This window comes from Akebia trifoliata, chromosome 12 (genome assembly GCF_017979445.1).
Source record: "Akebia trifoliata isolate Shusen 1 chromosome 12, ASM1797944v1, whole genome shotgun sequence".
NCBI lineage: Eukaryota > Viridiplantae > Streptophyta > Magnoliopsida > Ranunculales > Lardizabalaceae > Akebia > Akebia trifoliata.
The window spans coordinates 24,198,760-24,219,152 of NC_141386.1; the positions used below are offsets into that span (position 1 = coordinate 24,198,760).

At 41.1% G+C, this 20,393-nt stretch overlaps 1 protein-coding gene across 1 annotated transcript in view; it reads right to left on the minus strand.

The window, feature by feature from the left end:
• Positions 1-13,435: 13,435 nt before the first annotated feature.
• LOC147389115 (DNA-directed RNA polymerase 3, chloroplastic-like) overlaps positions 13,436-20,393 on the minus strand; it is a gene marked incomplete at its 5' end in the record, with an annotated part of 31,179 nt that continues 24,221 nt past the window's right edge. The window contains 2 exons of the mRNA XM_086419735.1: positions 13,436-14,345; positions 14,483-14,586. Of these exons, the coding sequence (XP_086275861.1) occupies positions 14,235-14,345; positions 14,483-14,586 (215 nt within the window). The remainder of the gene's footprint in view (positions 14,346-14,482; positions 14,587-20,393) is intronic.

Here is a 20,393-nt window from a genome sequence, read left to right on the forward strand (position 1 = left end):
CATATGGGTGCACCGGGGCACTCGACAGACCAATGCTGGCAGCTCAAACATCAGGTACAGAACTTGATTGACAAGAAGGCTCTTATCCTGGATGGGCCTCCCAACCCACCCCAACAACAGAATATCAATCAAAACCCCCTACCTACCCACAATGGAGAGGGGAGTGGGCACAGGGTAAATGTCATTTGTGGAGAACTCGACTTCAATCCCTCGGATCTGATAGCACCTATCGGGTCCAAAATCAGGGTCCATCTAACTCAAGGATCAGAAGCACCAACAGTCAGCACAGTCAACCATTACACAACCAACTCACCCCAAAATTCACTACCACTCAGATTAGCCGACCTCACCATCCATCCCACTCATCAAAATGCTACTACCCAACCTCCTTTAGTCATACCTTACGGATCACCCCATCATCAAAATTCAACCAGGCCTCCCCTTGTTATACCCTACGCACCACCATATTCCCGAGGATCAACTCGACCCCCCCTCCATATACCATATACTTCATCTCCACGTCCACCACTCGTCATTCCATATACTCCATCGACTCCTCACATAACTTCCCCTACCATCACTACACCCAAATCATCACCACCTCCTCTCATTCTCAATATGAAACCCGATCCACCCCCCATGACCATACATTCACCTAAGCCATTCCCCTATAGCTCTCTCCAGGCAGTTCCTTGGAGTTATGAGACTACCATCACCACAACCGCCGGGGTCGAAACAATGAAGAAGGCATTGGTGGCCGATATCGGTAATATGACAAAGACAGGGAGATGCAAAAAAATACCAACAAAGGGGGTAAGCATCAAGGAAAAGGCCGAAGAAACGACACGAGGGACAACAGATGAGGAAAAAAGGAAGGAAAAAGGAAAGGGCAAGATGAACGAGAATGACCAGAAGAAAGAGGAGGTGAAAGCGGCAGATAAAGAAGCTGAAGCAAAAGTGACAGACAAAGAAGCCACTGACTTTATTAAGCTCATCCTCAAGAGAGAGCATAATATAATAGACAGATTGAACAAGCAGCCAGACCAAGTCAGCATCCTAGGACTAATGCAAAAATCGGAAGAACACCAAAAGGCATTGTTAAAAGTCCTAAGGGATCACATGTACCTTCGACCACGACACCAGCGCAGTTAGAGCAAACAGTTGGCCAAATCATGGCCCACAATCCTATTATTTTCACAGAAAGTGAGTTTACGCCTGAGGGGACGGGGCATGTCGAGCCACTGAACATTATGGTCATATGCAAGGGCATGATGGTTGCCAGGGTGCTGATTGACAATGGCTCAGCGCTTAATGTTTGTCCACTTGAGACCTTCCGAAAGCTGAACGCCGATTGGTCGTATGTGAAACCCAACAATAAGGTTGTTCGAGGGTTCGATAGTTCGAAAAGGGACTCGTTGGGCGAGGTGAACCTACCAATCACAATAGGACCCTGCACCTTTGAAGTGACGTTTGAAGTCATGGAAATACCAACGACCTTCAACTTGTTACTGGGTAGGCCTTGGATCCATACTGCCGGGGCTGTGCCTTCCTCGTTGCACCAAAGAGTCAAATTTATCATGGGGCAAAGGATGGTATCAGTATTGGCAGAGAACCTTATTCCAGCTGGGAGAGCCCCAGACGTGCCTTTCATTGATATAGAGATGACGAAGGACAAGGCACTCTACCATTCGTATCAATTTGCGGCTGTCAACCACATCGAGAAAGGAAAGGAGAATGTAAAGGCAAAGCTATCGAGAGCGAACATTATGGTTGGTCGGGTCATGAAAAGGGGAGGTTACCGGCCCAAGCAAGGGTTAGGACCAGGGGGAAAAGGAAGAGCTACACCAGTCGAAGCGAGCAAATATACTCCTTATTTTGGTCTAGGGTTCAGGCCCACAAAGAAAGACATAGCAGAAATGAAAGAAAAGAAGAAAGAACTTCGACTAGCAAGAAAGCAAAATCGGGAATCGAATGTCTGGAACCCGGGCCGAGTCCCTCACATTAGTGTCAGCTTCTCAAAGTCCCATATCAGACCCGACAACTTATCAGAACCACCACGGGCAAAAAGGGTAAAAACGGTAAATACAACCACTGCACTTTCAAGAAGACTCAATCGTCGAGTCCCAATCATCCTTCGTAGAAGGCATTGACGTTTTGTTCAATGGGGATTCCGAGGAAAGTCCATCGGAGACTGCTCCAAAACCCATCAAAGTCAAAATCACTACTGACCATGGGAACAAATCACCCTTTTCCAAAGGGCATTGACTGGGCATCAGTCGTCATCCCACCGAGTTTGGGAGGGACTGTGCCCCAACCTGACAACAGCAACAATCAATCGGAGATCATGGTTATCTCCGAACCACCAACCAAATCACCCAACAAATCACTTTCACATCTCATCCGCCCCCTCAGAGAAGGGGAGACACTACACAATTGGGAAGAATTCCCTCTAACCCTTGAGGCTACCATAGCCTCAAAAAAAAACGCCGTTAGGCAACATCAGTTTGCCCGAGGATCATAACGAGCCCTCGTCCTCGGGTAAAGACTGTTTTGAGGGCTCCCTATCTTTACTAATGCATGATTGTTCTTCTTATTTCAGATGTCCGGAAAATAGCATTCAAAAACCAAAAAAATCAAAAATTCTTCAAAAATCAAAAAAATCGAAAAGTCTTCAAAAAACAAAAAAATCAAAAAGTTTTCAAAATCTCAAAAAAATAGATATATTCCAAAAACCAAAAAAAGAGTTTTCTCAAAATTTAAGGGATTTGTCTCAATCGAATGGACCTTTGGACAGAACAGAATATGAAAAGGACGAGTATGACTTCGATCTTGAACTCGACTTCGATCTCATGGGAATTGAAGAAGAGTCTGAGGACGAAGTGGAATACCCTCCTAAAGAAATCAAGGACCTGTTAGAACGACATGAAAAGGGTGTTCAGCCAAACATTGAGGATACAGACTCAGTTAATCTCGGCACTGAAGATGACCCACGTGTTGTAAAAATCGGAGCCTTGTTAACCCCTCAGCAGAAAGAAGAAATGATCGAACTATTGCGTAATTATCAAGACATCTTCGCCTGGTCCTACAAAGATATGCCCGGTTTGGACACGGATCTCGTTGTTCACAAACTGCCGATCGCTCCTGGGAGCAAGCCGATCAAGCAAAAATTAAGAAGACTCAAGCCAGAATGGACACTCAAAGTCAAAGACGAAGTGATGAAACAGTTTCAAGCAGGATTTCTCGCAGTCTCCACGTACCCGAATGGCTAGCCAATGTCGTTCCGGTACCAAAGAAGGACGGGAAAGTAAGAATGTGTGTCGACTATCGGGATTTGAACAAAGCCAGTCCTAAGGATGATTTTCCACTACCTCACATCGACACTCTAGTCGATAGCACAGCAGGGCATGGTATGTTCTCATTCATGGATGGGTTCTCCGGGTACAATCAGATAAAAATGGCAGAAGAAGACCAAGAGAAAACAGCATTCATTACACCCTGGGGTACTTTTCATTACAAAGTCATGCCATTCGGGCTTAAAAATGCAGGGGCAACCTATCAACGTGCAATGACGGCTTTATTCCACGACATGATCCACAAGGAAATGGAAGTCTACGTAGATGATATGATCGCTAAATCGGGCATAGAAGAAGATCATCTGATAAATCTCAAGAAATTGTTCGACAGGCTAAGGAAATACAGCTTAAGGCTCAATCCAGCAAAGTGTGTCTTCGGGGCAACATCAGGCAAGTTATTGGGTTTTATCGTCAGTAGAAGAGGCATCGAGATAGACCCAGCAAAGACCAAGTACATTCTCGAAATGAAAGCACCGGTATCAGAAAGGGACGTCCGAGCATTTCTGGGTAGAATACAGTATATCAGCAGATTCATTGCGCAACTCACGCCTATCTGTGAACCAGTATTTAGACTGCTCAGAAAAGATATGCCGAAAGCATGGAACGAAGACTGTCAAGAAGCCTTCGACAAGATAAAGAAATATTTGCTCAATCCACCAGTCTTGGTTCCTCCTACGCCAGGACGACCCTTACTGATGTACATCTCGGTGCAAGAAACGTCTATGGGCTGTGTACTGGGGCAACACGATGAGTCAGGTAGAAAAGAGCAAGCCATTTACTATCTCAGCAAAAAGTTCACTGATTATGAGGCAAAGTATTCGGCACTCGAGAAGACTTGTTGTGCATTGGTCTGGGCATCTCAACGACTGCGCCACTACCTCCTCAGCTACTCGACTATGCTCATTGCTCGAATGGATCCGCTCAAGTATCTCTTTGAAAAACCAGCACTAACAGGTCGTACTGCAAAGTGGCAATTACTATTATCTGAGTTCGACATCACCTATGTCACTCAAAAGGCCATCAAGGGGCAAGCCATTGCCGACCATTTAGCCGAGCATCCATTACCTGATTACGAACCATTGAAGACAAACTTTCCTGACGAAGCCATATTGCTCACTGAGATTGAGGACGATGATGAAGAACCAGGTTGGAAAATGTATTTCGACGGAGCAGCAAATCAAAAAGGAAACGGAATAGGGGCAGTCTTGATCAAACCAGACGGGTCTCACGTGCCAATTGCAATCAGACTAAAGTTCCAATGTTCCAACAACGAGGCTGAATACGAAGCATGCATAGCAGGGCTGAAAGCAGCACTGGATCTCGAGGTAGATGAGATCGATGTTTTCGGAGATTCAAGCCTAGTAGTCTATCAGACGACTGGAGAATGGAAGACTCGAGAGCAGAGATTGATCCCTTACCACGAGTATCTAGAAGAACTAAGCTCATGCTTCGATAGAATCTCCTTCACTTATATGCCGAGAGCTAAGAATCAATTTGCTGATGCACTAGCAACGCTCGCTTCCATGATCAGTATCTCAGAGGATTTAGTCATTGATCCTATTGAGATTGGACTTCAAGACGAGCCAGCTTACTGCCTACCCGTCGAAGTTGAAGAATCTGAAGAAAAACCTTGGTACTCAGACATCAAAGCCTACTCGAAGATCGAACTCTCCCATCAGACGCAACGTCTAATGATCGAAGGACTATCCAGAAGCTAGCAGGCCAATTCTTCCTAAGCAATGGCATTCTGTACAAGAAATCACATCATGAAGTCTTACTCCGATGTGTGGCAGAACTAGAAGCAAAACGACTGATCGAAACCGTACATGGTGGAGTCTGCGGACCTCACATGAATGGTCACATGCTTGCTAAAAAGATCATGAGAATGGGATATTACTGGACAACCATGGAAAGCGATTGTTATCAACACGTCCGTAAATGCCATCTCTGTCAGATCTATGCCAATAAAATCAACGCACCACCATCAGAATTGCACAATATGACTACTCCTTGGCCCTTCTCACTCTGGGGCATGGACGTTATCGGACAGATTTCGCCAAAAGCTTCAAATGGGCACCGCTTCATCCTAGTCGCTATCGATTACTTTACAAAATGGGTAGAGGCCGCTTCTTATGCCAATGTCACAAAGAGCAGTGTTCTGAAGTTTGTCAAGAACAATATTATCTGCAGATACGGACTTCCTAGTGGTTTAGTGACAGACAACGCCAAGAACTTCAAAAACAAGGACATGATCAAGATGTGCGAAGACTTTCAGATCACTCATCACAACTCTGTACCGTATAGACCCAAAATGAACGGAGCAGTTGAGGCTGCCAACAAAAACATCAAAAGAATCATCGAGAAAATGGCAGTCACCTACAAAGATTGGCACGACATGTTGCCTTTCGCCCTTCATTATCGGACTTCATTTCGAACCTCAACTGGGGCAACTCCGTACTCATTGGTGTATGGAATGGAAGCAGTCTTACCCGTCGAGGTTGAGATTCCCTCCCTCCGGATCTTAAAAGAAGCAGAGTTGGATGAAACAGAATGGGTTCAAGCTCGATTTGATCAACTAAATCTGATTGAAGAGAAGCGTCTCGCAGCTATCTGTCATGGTCAAATTTACCAACGGCGAATTGCACGGGCCTACAACAAGAAAGTCAAACCTCGGAATTTCTCACCAGGAGACCTTGTCTTGAAAAAGATCTTACCAATACAAGAAGATGCTAGGGGAAAATTCAGACCAAATTACGAGGGACCATTCATTGTGCAGAAGGTGATGACGGGAGGAGCTTTGATCCTTACAGAAATGGACGGACAAGTCTTCCCTCAGCCGATCAATGCTGACACCGTTAAGAAATACTACGCCTGAGATCTGACCCTGAGATGACGAAAGGCCATCTTTGCTATCCTGAAAACAACTATCTAACCCTAGTCAACCCTTTTGAGCCATCACGTTCATTTCTTAACCTAAGACTGGGGCAAGTCAAAAAAAAAAAAAAAAAAAAAAAAAAAAAAAAAAAAAAACCGAAAAGGAAAGAAAATCAAAAAGTCAAAGTACTCCTGGCCCGCATGAGGATAAACTGTGAACGGCTAAAATACAAAAAAATCAAAAAATTCAAAAACTCGGACACTTGATCTGAGCTCGACCCAAATCTCCAGCCTAAACAAGTTCGAGAGACGCTGGGAGGAGACATAGATCACCTTTTCGAAACAAAAATATACGAACCCCAAGTCTAACCCACTCTAGACGAACCTACCTTAACCTTTTTTTTACCTTTCCACTACACTCAGCCTTAGCCAACACTTCGTCCCATCAAAAGTCCTTTCGGATCAGGGAATGTTCTAAGGCATCATAATGACGGTGGCAGCACCAATGATCTGGCAGCTTGATCCGGACCTCAAATCTTATTAGTCGTTGGAAGACGCGAGAGGGGAGTCCAGGTCGGATATTCGAAAAAAAAGAGTACTCGAAGTGTAGAGTAATTGATCTCGCGGCTCAACTTGAGTTGCCGAGCCACGAATAGTCGTCAGCAAACTCGAGAGGGGAATCTAGATCTGTTACTCAAGAAAGAGTACCACTACAAGAGTAGAGTCGCCGATCTCGCAGCTCAACTTGAGTCACCAAGCCACAAAGACACAGAGGCTCCAAACAAGATTTGCAATGTAAAAAATCCAAAAAAATACAAGCATAGTCTGAAAGGGCATAGTGAAAACCCGAAAGGGCGCTATGAGTAAAAGAATCAGACTATGGCAAGATCAAAACCACCGGCACGATGAAAACCCAAAAAGGCATCGATGCGCAAAAATGTGGAAACCGGGTCTGGTGAAAACCGTAACTGGCACCAGGGGCAATAAGGGAATCATAAAAAAAAAAAAAAAAAACAAAAAAAAAAAAAAAAAAAAAAAAAAAAAAGCAACTCCTGGCCCGCATGAGTATAAACTGTGAACGGCAAAAATTTCCCAGAATCCTAAGTCTCATGCTCGATCGATATTCACCCAGTACTGGGGCACTGGGGATGACTCTAAGAAGAACCTGAGAACTGCTGACATCTATATCCTCAGTAGTTGGCAAAAACACCAATATCATCGAGATAACAAAGGTTTTTCGAAAATCTTCATATTTTGGATCTACAATATCTATTCGACAAAGACAAATTACCAAAAATTCAAATGTTTTCAAAACTACTATTTTGGCCGATGACGAAAAATCTAGGACTTATTCAAACATCATGTTTTCAAAGCAATAGATACACCTGAGGCCAAGTAAGTAAAAAACCTATTTTCCTTCCATTTCAAAAAGTTTCACATTACATTTTGTAAACAAAAAAAAAAAAAAAAACAAAAAAAAAAAAAAAAAAAAAAAAAAAAATAATGCCAATCACACATCTCGACGAGAAATGAAGAAGGAATCGAGTCTCTCTTCTAAGGCGCGAATGCGGGCAGCTTGTCCCATCATTACCACCTCAGCATCGGAAGCATCACAACTCACCAGGTAGGATGCAAAGGCATCAAAACAGGGACCTTGAGTAAGTCTCTCCCGAAGATCATCAATCTTTACCCTCAGAATGGAAGACTCTTCAATCCTCAAAGACTCGAGTCGAGCTATCTGGTCCCTCTCGAGTCGAGCTATCTGGTCCTTCAAATCATTCTCAGAACGTAGCCAAATCTTCTCAATCCGCTTATGAGACACCTTCATCTCCGCCAGTCGATCACGGTGGTCAAAAGAACGAGAACTAGAAGACCTCCTTTGAACTGAAGGCGTGGCACAAGTTCTCTCAGCAATCTGTTGTTGCATCCAAAGTTGGTAATTTTGAAAAGAATAACTCGAAAATACAGGATGATCAAGAGTCATCACGTTCTTCCAAGCTTTCTCTAACCTATTACGCAATTGCCACGAGGAGGGAGAAGAAGAAAAAAGACCCGACCCACTCTCCAAAATCTCCATGAGTCACTATACCCTGTTCTTCACCAAATTGCCACAACACACGAAGAGGGATGTAGTGAGTAGCTCCAGTCAAACCAATCAATATGGCAAAACAACTCTGAGAAAAGGAAAGAACAGGTGAAGCTGAAGGTTGGAAGGTGCCTAACCAACGTATCTCTTCATCTGGCATACCTTGCAAACCTTCAAACCAACCCAACAAGCCTCTTCGACCACCCAGATCAGAAGAGAGGAAGAAGAAGAGAAGACGAAGGATCAGAGGAGAAGACGAAGAACCAGAGGAGAAAACGGAGAAGAACGGCCAAATGAAACGTCTAGGCGCGACGTTCGGTTTTTAAAAATGTTCTGGTCCGTGCATGAAGCACGGACTGAATTAATTTTGCGCAGTCCGTGCTTCATGCACGGACCGAAAATATTAAAAATAGAGTCCGTGCTTCATGCACGGACCGGATGAGGTTTAAACAGTCCGTGCTTGAAGCACGGACCGAATACGGCTTAAACAGTCCGTGCTTCAAGAACGGACCACCAAAAACAAAAAAAAAAAAAAAAAAAAAAAATCAATCAAAAAATGAAAAAAATCAAAAAAATCAAAAAAATCAAAAAAATCAAAAAATCAAAATGGTATTCTTGCAAAAGCCAAAATCAATTGCTTAAAGACTCGTTTGAAAATACCTAAGTCAAAGTTTTTCTCAAATCATCACAAATCCAAGACCTCACACGAGCTCCGCGCCACGAGATCAAGGAAATCAACCGGCGCCCTGTCAGACCCCGTGCTTGGGTAGCCATCTCTCAACCATCAAATCAAGTCGGTATTTTCAAAAACTTGTCTGAGCAAAATCCTCGGACCCGCTCAAATCAGGGTTTCGTCTATTCTTTGCAGTTCCTTGCACGCAACTCCTGCAAAGAGGGGCAGCTGTAGACACCCGAATTTGAGCGGGCCCTCGACGTAAGATGCCCCCAAAAATTGAAAATTGGAATGGGCCCTGAAGCCCAAACACAAAACCCATCACATTTTCCATTAATAAATGTCCGAGGTCACCCACGTGGCCCATGGACCCGCACACCTCACCACCCTCCTACATCCTTAAATTCAACCCACTACTATTCTACCCAAACCCAATCACTCTCATTAAACCCAAGCCCATCCAATTACCCACACCGAAACCCAACCTAAGCCAAGCCCATCCTATTCTACAATCCAATCCAACACAAACCCAACCTAAGCTAAGCCCATCACATAAAACCCAAACTATTCGCCTAAACCCAATCCAACATAAACCCAATTCAATCTAAAACCCAATCCATCATAAACCCAATTCAATCTAAACCCAAGCCCATCACATAAAATCCAAACTACTTTCCTAAACCCAACCCAACCAAAGCCCAACTCACTACCCAAACCCAATCCAAACCATCATCATCACATCAAACCAATCACCAACTCAATACAAAAAATGACACATGTCATCACACCCTTCCCCCTCCCTCATCTAATCAACCAACTCCATCACTTCCCTCCAAAAATCAACTCAACCCATAATCCTACCCTAACCTAACCTATTACCCATCCTCTCATCATCATTAACCAACTCCATCACTTCCCTCCAAAAATCAACTCAACCCATAATCCTACCCTAAACCTAACCTATTACCCATCCTCTCATCATCATTAACCAACTCCATCACTTCCCTCCAAAATCAACTCAACCCATAACCCTACCCTAACCTAACCTATTCCCCATCCTCTCATCATCAACCACCAACATCATAACCCATAACCCTACCCTAACCTAACCTATTCCCCATCCTCTCATCATCAACCACCAACATCATAACCCATACCCTACCCTAACCTAACCTATTCCCCATTCTCTAACACTATCAACCACCCACATCACAACCCATATCTATCCATCACTTTCCCTTAAAACACTCCCACAAAATCACCCCAACCCATACCTTCCATCATCACCCCCATACTCTTCTCTCTAATCATCTAACCACCATCACCAATCAACCAATCTCATCATCTCCCCCATTTGCCACATGTCATCATCCCTTCACCTCTCCCAAAATCCAACCAATCAACCTCTTACACTACACATCATCTCAAATCTAACACCTTACCTCTTCAACCATCTCTACACTCATTCTCCAAACAACTCTCTTACACCCATCAACCATCACTCATCTCACCCCACCAAACACTCTACCCAAATGGATTTGGGTAAGATCCAAACCATTTGGGTTAAAACACAACTCATTTCCATCATTACAAAGATACCCTCATTTTCATCTCAAATTTCATACCCTTTTCCTATCAAACCCATGCCATTAACCACTACTCTCATCCTTCACCCCATTATACCCTTAAAAAAACCTCTCAACCTCTATAAAAACCCCACCATTCTCCCCATACACCACCTAATGAAAATTTGACAAAAAATCCTCTAAAAAAAAAACATCTCTCTACTCCATTCTACTCTCAACACCTCACTCTCAACTCAACTCAATCTTCTACAACCTCAAGCAAGTCCAAGTCAACTCAAGGGAAGACATACTTGAAGATCAAGATTGGGACAAGGTGGGTTTGACAAAAGGACACCCCCCCCAACTTCCCTTTTCTACTCTCCCCTTTCCCACACATTTGCACACACCACCATGGGTTAAATCACCAAAGGGCCCCTTCTACATAAGGGTGCCCTTAATGATTGAAGCCAACATTGAATGTCCCTCATACTTGAGGGCACACATCAAAGGATTTTTTGTAATTTCATTTTCTTTTTCTTTTAAGTCAAAATGATCGAATCCGAGGTTACCACCTATGGTGGGTGGAGTAGGGTGCCTAACACCTTCCCTACTCCATAAATGGACCCCCTTACCTTTGAATCAAGGTTGGACCAAATATGTACCATATCCATACGAGAGTCATCAACATATCAAAATGCCATGTTTTTCAAAGAAAAATAATTTCGGGTGACCATTCACACCCCTTTCCAAAAATGAATGGTGGCGACTCCAAAACACCCCAAAGTGGAGGGATGTTTGAAAAACATTCGAAATCCCGTGTCCACATAGGTAATTATAGTGCCCTTAGTGACTTATGACTATGATGTAAAGTAGAGGTTAATGTTTACTGACTTTAGCATGTTACCTATGACTAGGATTGATAAGGTCTAATGGAACATGACTGGAAAAGTAATTTAACCAAAACTAAGCAACATGAGGGCTTGAGGAAGATTATTTTGCATCACATTCTAATGATAGATTGTACACAATGACTGGAGCTTGTGCCGGCACTGATATTTTAACTTTCAAATTTTTAAAAGTATACTATTGTATATTCAACAAAATATATAATTTTATAAATTATTTTATTTTTTGAAAGGAAGCTCATGCGTTGTGTACAAGGTTGATCATTGATCTGAGCTTAGGCTCATAAGGGTTTGGAAAATGTTCAATCCGATGTAGCCAAATAAGTCTGGGGCATATGTGAGTTATAGGAGATGAGATGTGTTTTGTCAATTAGATAGAAACTTGGCATAATGCTCTCTCCGGAAGTTAAACTCCCGTTGGTCGCACACTTTATTCCCTTGTATGAAGAAAATACTTGCACTTGAGATGAGGAGATGATTGTTGAGTCATACCATGGACGAGTGGGAGATGTTAGTTATTTTTTGGGGCGTCCATGTGGACCCAAACAATTATTATTCACGTATTAGGACTCCTTTTTGGAGTCAAAGTCCTAATAGGGTTGACTTGTTATTGTTATCTATAAATAGATAGATGTGGGACGTGAATAAGGTAACAAGAGAAAACGAAATACAATATTCTCCCAAAAACAGAAACTTCTCTCTAAGTTGCAGGTTTCTAGGTTTCTATTAAGAGGACCCTAAGATTTAAGGCGTGGAAACATCGACAGCTCTAATAGCGTTAACGTAACGGTATTTTGGACTTTCAATCTCCGGCGATCGACTCAACGTGACGCAGAATAAGATTTGGATCTCCGCTGCGAACAAGAAGGTACGCTCCCTATATTTTTCCCAACAAAAATAAAAATAAAAACTTTGTGCTCTTCAATTCGAAATTGTCATTTTTGAAGATTTTATTGATGATTTTTCCATCATTTTTTTATGATTGAAGTAAAATAAAAATAACAAAAAGAAGATTTTGAAAGAAAAAAAAAAACTTAAAACTTAAATATCCATTGATTCAACCTCTCACAAACTGGAGATAAATAGAGAGGGGGGGGGGGGGGGGGAGAGAGAGAGAGAGAGAGAGAAAGAGAAGAGGAGAGAGAGAGGGAGGAGAACAAGAACAAGGATGAGGAGAAGAAATGGATTTTTGTTCGATGAGCTGTGAGGAAGATGATGGGTGTGGAAAGTAATTCGATGAGGGTATTAATGGAAAGTAGTGTGGGCATGGAGGGCACGTAGGTTGGCGAATTGAGTAAGTGGGCCTGGTGAGTGTATTTGATGGGCACAAATAGCCTATACCTTTGGATTAGGTATTCGATTAGACGCAAAAATACATACTGTTCTATCGTGGTAGGTAACGAATCGAGGATACATGGATTCACTCCAATATGGATTTGACATGTTTAGAGACATGCATTATTTACCTAAAGGAAATTACAATATTATTTTCATAATATACGTTTCTCAGACCAAACTCTGCCTAAAACAAAACATGGGTCTGGTCGACACGCCCTAGATTCATCACTGTCAATGGCCCCATATCCAACCTAAAGCTTCTAAAATAGCTAGGCCTATATTTACATGAGAAAATATTTTCCCTCAATAGTTGTAAACATGTTCCCCTAAAAAATAAAAATAAAACTTTCCCATCCTGGCAGTATACAATTTCTTACCCAAACCACATGAAAATGATTTTCTTGTTAAAATCCTACTCTTTTTTTTTCTCACAACCACCACCAACACCAAAACTAAAAACCAACTCTCTTAGTCCTTTTCCTAGTGCAACAAACACCAACAACAAATTGCTTAGAAAATCAATTTCTTAGGTCCTTTAATCTAAGCAAATTTATTTTCAAAAAAACAATAATTTCTCTAGCAATCATACATACCCAAAGCATAGCAAGTGCAAATTTGGCATAATCTACAAAGATCGATAATAAGGATCAAATGTTAATATCAGAATTTCATGGGACAGCAATTTTTTTCTCTATATTTCTCAATATATTTGATAAATTGCAACAATTAGTTGTACAACTACCTCATCTCCACACCCCCACCCCCACCAAAATTCCGTAAAATACAATTTTCTAGAGACAACAAAGAATGGACTTGTAAAATACAGAGGAACAAATCGGCGAACCAGAACTGCTACCAATCATTGAAGAAAAATAAGAATAGAATCTCAAAGAGGATCAGATCCGCCGGGACAAAACCAGGAATTTTCATCCAATATTTAGCTGAACAGTAAATATGCCAATGTCACTCCAGCTCCAAGAGACTCCAAAAACTTAGATAATCCCTCAGATTCTCAATCCTTATTCCATAAACAATGGCAGGACCATCTACTTCTGCATCAATCTTTCTGCAAATGAAGTAAAGGATTTAAATAATCCATTTCAGAATTTAGCCATGTGGATAACATCACCACCTTCTCCAACCATGCATGCCCTGGCTCTCCGATTTGGAGTTGAGTTAGTGTCTAATTTTCCTCAACGTTCTTATTCAACTCGATGCTTATAGAGCCAAAGCGCAGATAGGAACATTTCAAGTCCTTCTGGCTTATGCCACCAACCATATACCATCTGCTTCTTCATGATTCATGGTGTGTTCTTTCCCTACAGGATAAATATAATATATAGATCATCCCATACTGAATGCTTGGAACTGAATCAACTTTATCTGGTAGATGGGAGCTAGCGGTTGGTGGGACAATGAACTCTGCTCAGTAGTTGAGGATCAGTTAAAAAAATATGGAGACTCGGTGACATTTTTTAAGTCGAAATCACCCCTATCTGGGAGGGGAGGAAATCTCAATGTTGGGAAGGATGTCTGAAAGCTCTCCAGCAACTAAACAGATATAAAAGCAGAACCATAATTAGTACACTTAAAAATAATATTTTGTGAAAAAAAAAAAAAAAAAAACATTGTAGGTACCGTGGAAATTAATATAGGGAGAAAAAAAAGCTAGGTTGGAATGTGCTTACATTTTCAAGTATTGGCATGTTATAGAGCTCTATAAATTTTTCTCTAAGAATTTGGTTCATCTTGTCAACATCACCTGCATGTGTCCAGAAGGAATCATGTACCCCTGCAAATGTATTATAAGAATGTCAGTATGGGGGGGGGGGGGGTTTTTTCCAATGATAAATAGGCAACATTGCAGAATAGTATGTGTGTGTGTCTGTATGCTATGAACAAAATTCCAGTTTTAGTTTGATTATGAATCCAATAAACTGAGATATTATTAACCACCACCATCCATGTCTTACCCCAAATACTGGGGCCTTATTTTTCCATTCAACACTTATCTAGAACAATAACTTTAGTCAAGCTATGTTTATTTTTGTATTATTTTACTACTTCCATTCATGTCATTATTACTTTCAACTTGCACCAAAGTAGTCATTATTGGTGAGGTCATTGATCTTCTTTGTACATAACCAATCCATCAAAATCGACTTCATGAGAGAGAGAGAGGTACCAGGACTTCTTAGGAAGAAACTTATGAAGGTAAATGGAGTTTGCAATTGTTGATTATTGGGAGGATCAATATGTTTGTTTTGTGGAAAATAGCATAATGTGTACAACATGGTAATTTTTATTCCCGTATTCTAGGGGATTTGCCATTCAATTTTTTCAAGTCAAACATCTTTTCCATGAAACAAATACAAAAAATTTAGGCATATTGGAAAATTCAAAATTTTCCTATTAAGTTTCCTAAATTCTCGTTTTAATAATTATTTATATTTATACTTTTTTTTTTGTTCATTATGAAAGGTGTTCACAAGGCTTATGCCCCACATTTAGGCTTGCTCGCACTTTAGGCTGTTGAAACACCTCACCCCACACTTCGACCTCTAAAACATTGTATGAACCACATAAGGCATGACATAGACATTGCTAAATAGATGCACATTTAAATGAGGTCGGTCCAAAATCCTTTTTGACGCAGCCTTTAGAACACAAAGTAGATCATAATATTACAGCACATTCAAGGAGAACCAGATCACGTGCACTATTATGAATGGCATAAGATATTTACCCTTTTTGGTAATTTACATTTTCTACTATTTAGAAAAATCATGCATTCACTATTTTCAGAAAAATCCGAGTTTTAAATTTACATTTAATCATGCTTTCCTATATTTAGCACTTAAAGAGGGTTCAAAAGATGGAAGGTGCCATTGGCAAGGTGGTATAGTCTATGTGGGAATACCATATAGCTGGGATCAAATTTTAGGAAATTTTCAAGACTTATAGTTTTTGGAAATTTTCAAATTCTTGATTGATTGATTATAGTAGATCTAATTTTTAAAGAACATTTGAAACAAGAACATGAAAATTCTTGAGAATCAAGCATTCTATTATTGTGTTCCAATTGAATTATATTAGAATTGAGAGCCCTGAAGACCATGTTCAGCCTTGTATAAAATATAAATACCCATGTTGACTGATATGTTTTGAAGTTATGTTGGTTTCTTTGAAAACTTCCATGCGATGAGCGATAAATTGTTTAGGTAATGTTGATTCTACCACTGGGTGGTGCTGACTCTATCCAACCAAGGATGCATATTCCCATCCTTCATCCTCCATAGATGTGATCATGTGAGAAGTTTACCTCATTCCTCCCTTCACTCTGCTTAGAACTTTTTTTTAATCTCAGTCCCTTATTTTCATTTCAGAAAACCCCAATTAAAACCCTTCTTGAACCCTAAGAATCGATCCTCAAGTTCGTAAAATCAGCCCGGATATATCGCAAGGATGTGGCATATAAAAGAATCATGGGTGTGTGTATCTGGGCAACTATAATTTTCCAGTGTTGAAAATTTTGATACATAATGGGCAGATCATCGAATTACGGACGGGAAGAGCACAGGCGATGTTAGCAGGAAGGGCAATCTCTTGAGATCCAGAGTAGAAGAGATGCTCTCAATCTCCATATAATACTAAAACAAAGATTGTGGCAACAAAGAAATTGGCTTATCCCATTTGAATGTGTTATTAAGCTAAAGAAGATTGAATATAGGTTCTAGCTCAAATTCAAAGGTTCTTTTCGGAGACAAATTATTTGTGGCCAGATGAAGATTTTCAACCCCTTGCCTACTTATTTTTTTGATAGGTATAAGGTTAGTGGTTAGCAAATGAAGTTGGGTTCAAGGGGGTTTGAACCTAAGACGTGGGAACAACACTCCACACATCTTACCACTTAGCTAAGTTGGCACTTCGACCCCTCACCTAATATGCATAGCATTTCTGGCTTATTGAAGCTAAGGTCATCAAGGGTTCCGAAACATCCCCTGAAATTCATTACAGTTAATCAATCATAAAAGTCATAATAATATTAATCTTGATCCACTGATGATATATTCTGTATTCCATATCATTTTCTCTTGCCACGTTGCTTAAGAGCTGATCCTTGATGATATATTCTGTAAGAATTCTGGAAAGGTTAAGGTATGCAGAAAATGAAATAATCAGATATCAAGCTTCTAGAATCCCAGAATTGAGAATTATTACCAAAGAAATGGTTAAAGATGACCTCAAGAGCAACAAGTGTTGGGCATTGACAGGCTCAGGGTAGGAGATTTGGGGTCAAAAATCTCCCATCTTCAATTTGTAGATGACACCTTGTTATTTCTTGATGCAGCCCCAGACCAGGTCTATTTCCTTAGTCTCTTGTGTTACTTTGAAGTTGTGTCTAGTTTCCCTATCAATCTTAGGAAGAGAAAGATCTTTGGATTAAAACACATCCCTGGCATTCACATGTGAATAAAGTTTATGGGCTGTCAAGTTGGCACTTTCTTTTCCTCTTACTTGGGCCTTCCTCTTGGAGATGCTTATAGGTCGTCCAGTATTAGGGATCTAATAATTGAGTGGGTTCGGAAAAGGTTAGGTGCTTGGAAAGCAAAATATCTCGAGGGAAATTGACATTGATTAACCAATTCATTTTTTGTATATGTTCTCGATCACGAGAAAGGTTGAAGACTTTGGCGAAGCTTTGGAACGATAAAGGAGGCAATCAAAAATTCCATCTGGTGAATTGGAAATTAGTGTCCCCAAAAAAAGAACAGGGGTCTGGGCATTACTAGATTTAAACTAACCAATCAGGTCATGCTATGGTAAGGTCATTACGGAGGGAAAACCAATCAACGAGGAACAAGTTAGTATCAAAAAAGAAGTGGAAAGTTTCTTGTTGGTAGAAGTAGTGCAGGACAAGGTTGAACAACAGAACATGACCGACTTGGTGACGTCCCTAGAAGTGGGGATGAGAATAGGGTAAAGAAGCTAAGAGTTAAGTTAGCTAAAGAAGTACAAGATCTACATAAGTCGGGAGGCAAGATTCAGTTGAGTTCTTCATTAGTTCTGAGAGTGGGAGAAAAATTAATGGTTCTGATGCCGATTAAAATATTATCCTGGAATGTTCATGGATTAAACGATAGAACCAAAAGGGCTTCGGTGAAGTCAGTAATTCAGTCCCTCAAGCCTCAAATTGTAACCTTACAAGAATCAAAGTTACACCAGGTGAATATCTTCTTCTAAGAGAAATCTGAGGTGGCAGAAATAAGGGATGGATGTATTTGGCGGCCAATGAGACAGCGGGGGGCATATGGTTGTTGTGGGATAAGAAGTTGATCGAGGTGGAAGATTCATTGATAGGGGCATTCTCAATCAACATTCTGTGCAAATGTGTGGAGGCTGAGTCTAAATGGGTGTTCTTTGGCATTCATTGTCCAACAAAAGAATGGGAAAACAAGCAGTTTTGGGAGGAGCTTGATGATGTGAGATGTTATTGGAACCAGCCATGGTGTTTAGGAGGGGACTTTAACACCATTAGATTCACTTGTGAGAAACAAAAGGGTTTTACGATCACGAATAAGAGGAGAAGATTTGGAGACTTAGTAAGTAGGAATAATCTTGTAGATATTCCTTTACAAAGTAGAAGCTTTACTTGGACGAATCACTAGGAAGTGCCAATGCTCAATAGATTGGATAGATTTCTAGTCTCGGTAAATTAGGCTAACTTGTTTAGGTAGGTAGTTCTCGCAGGTGGCAATACCAAATCTGGTGTCTGACCATTGCCTGATTCTTTTAAAAGCAGGGTCATTCGTGAGGGGTCCCATTCCGTTTAGATTTGAGGTTATGTGGTTTAAGCATCAAAACTTTAAAGAATTAGTGACACGATGGTGGGGAAGTTTCTCTTTTGAAGAAAATGTGGGGCCAGTGTTACAGAAGAAGTTGAAGGCATTGAAAGAGGTGTTAATAAAGTGGAATAAGGAGTATTTTGGGAGAGTTGACTTGCAAAAGAAGGAAGCTTTGTCAAGAATTGAGGAACTAGATCGTTTAGAAGAGTTACATTCTCTTTCGGCAGACGACAGGATTTTGAGAGTTAACTTAAGAGAGAGTTATCAGAGATTGGCATCGTTGGAGGAGATAAGTTGGAAGCAGAAATCAAGGGTAAGGTGACTCAAAGAAGGAGACAGTAATACTAAATACTTCCATTGTATGGCCAATGCTCACAGTAGGAATGATCACATTTCGAGGATTGGAGTGAATAGGGTTTGGTTAGAAGGGGAAGTTGACGTGGCCAAAGGGATTGTAGACTTCTACTCGAACTTGTACTCTGAGCAGCATAGTTACAGACCTACACTAGAGCTCTTGCAGTTTAACAAGGTGAGTGACTCTCAAAGTGTAAGGTTGGAAAGATCTTTTGAGGAGGTCTAGAGTGTTATTGCAAGCTTGAGTAATGACAAAGCCCCCGAGCCCGGTTGTTTTCCAATTGAGTTCTTTAAAGTTTGTTGGGAGATAATTAACAATGATTTCATGTTGGTTGTGGGAGAGTTTCACAAGGAGTCTTTTCTGGACCTTGGTTCTAATTGCTCTTTCATTGCCTTGATCCAAAGTTATTAGGAATAGAAGATCTCAAGGATTTGAGGCCCATCAGTTTGGTTAACACTACTTATAAGATCATCATAGGTTTACTAGCTAATAGGCTCAAAGGCGCAATTTAGGGATTGATCGGCAGAAATCAAGGTGTTTTTATTGAAGGGTGGAAGATTCTAGATGGGGTCTTAATAGCAAACGAGTGTATTGACTTTAGACTGAAGTCTGGGAAAGCAGCAGTGGTGTGCAAAGTGGATCTATAGAAGGCGCATGATCATGTAAGTTGGAACTTTTTGGTGTACATGCTTGGACAGATGGAATTCGGTAGGAGGTGGATCTCTTGGATTATGACTTGCATTTCCTCCTCTTCCTTCTCGGTGATGGTTAATGGGATGCTGCAAGGTTTTTTCAAGAGCTCCAGAAATCTGAGATAGGGAGATCCTCTATCCCCTTTCTTGTTTATTATCATAGCGGAAGCTTTAGGGAGGATGTTGGATAAAGGAGTGGCGCTTGGAGATATTTTTGGGTTTTTAGTTAGTGTCATGGGTCCTACGGTGTCGCATCTACAATTTGTGAATGACACCTTAGTCTTCCTTGACGCTTCGCTGGATCAAACTAGGTGATTAGGTGGCCTTCTATGTTGTTTCGAAGCAGTTTCTCGAATACCGGTGAACATGAGAAAGAGTGAGGTTTTAACGGTTGGAAGTGTTCCATTTGTGTCCTTACTAGCGGCTTTTTTGGGGTGGCAGGAGGTAGCCTCCCTACTACTTATTTGGGGCTTCCCTTGGGAACTTCATTTAGGAGGTTGGCAATTTGGGATCCCGTGATTGAAAGGGTAGAGAGGAAGTTAGCAGCGTGGCAGGCGAACTACTTATTTAAGGGGGGGCAAGGTGACAATGATTAAGAGCGTGCTTTCGAGCATTCCAATTTATTTCTCATCTCTATTCTCGTTGCCCAGAAGTATGGAATTGAAGTTAGACAAGTTGTTTCGTAACTTTCTGTGGTATGATAGAG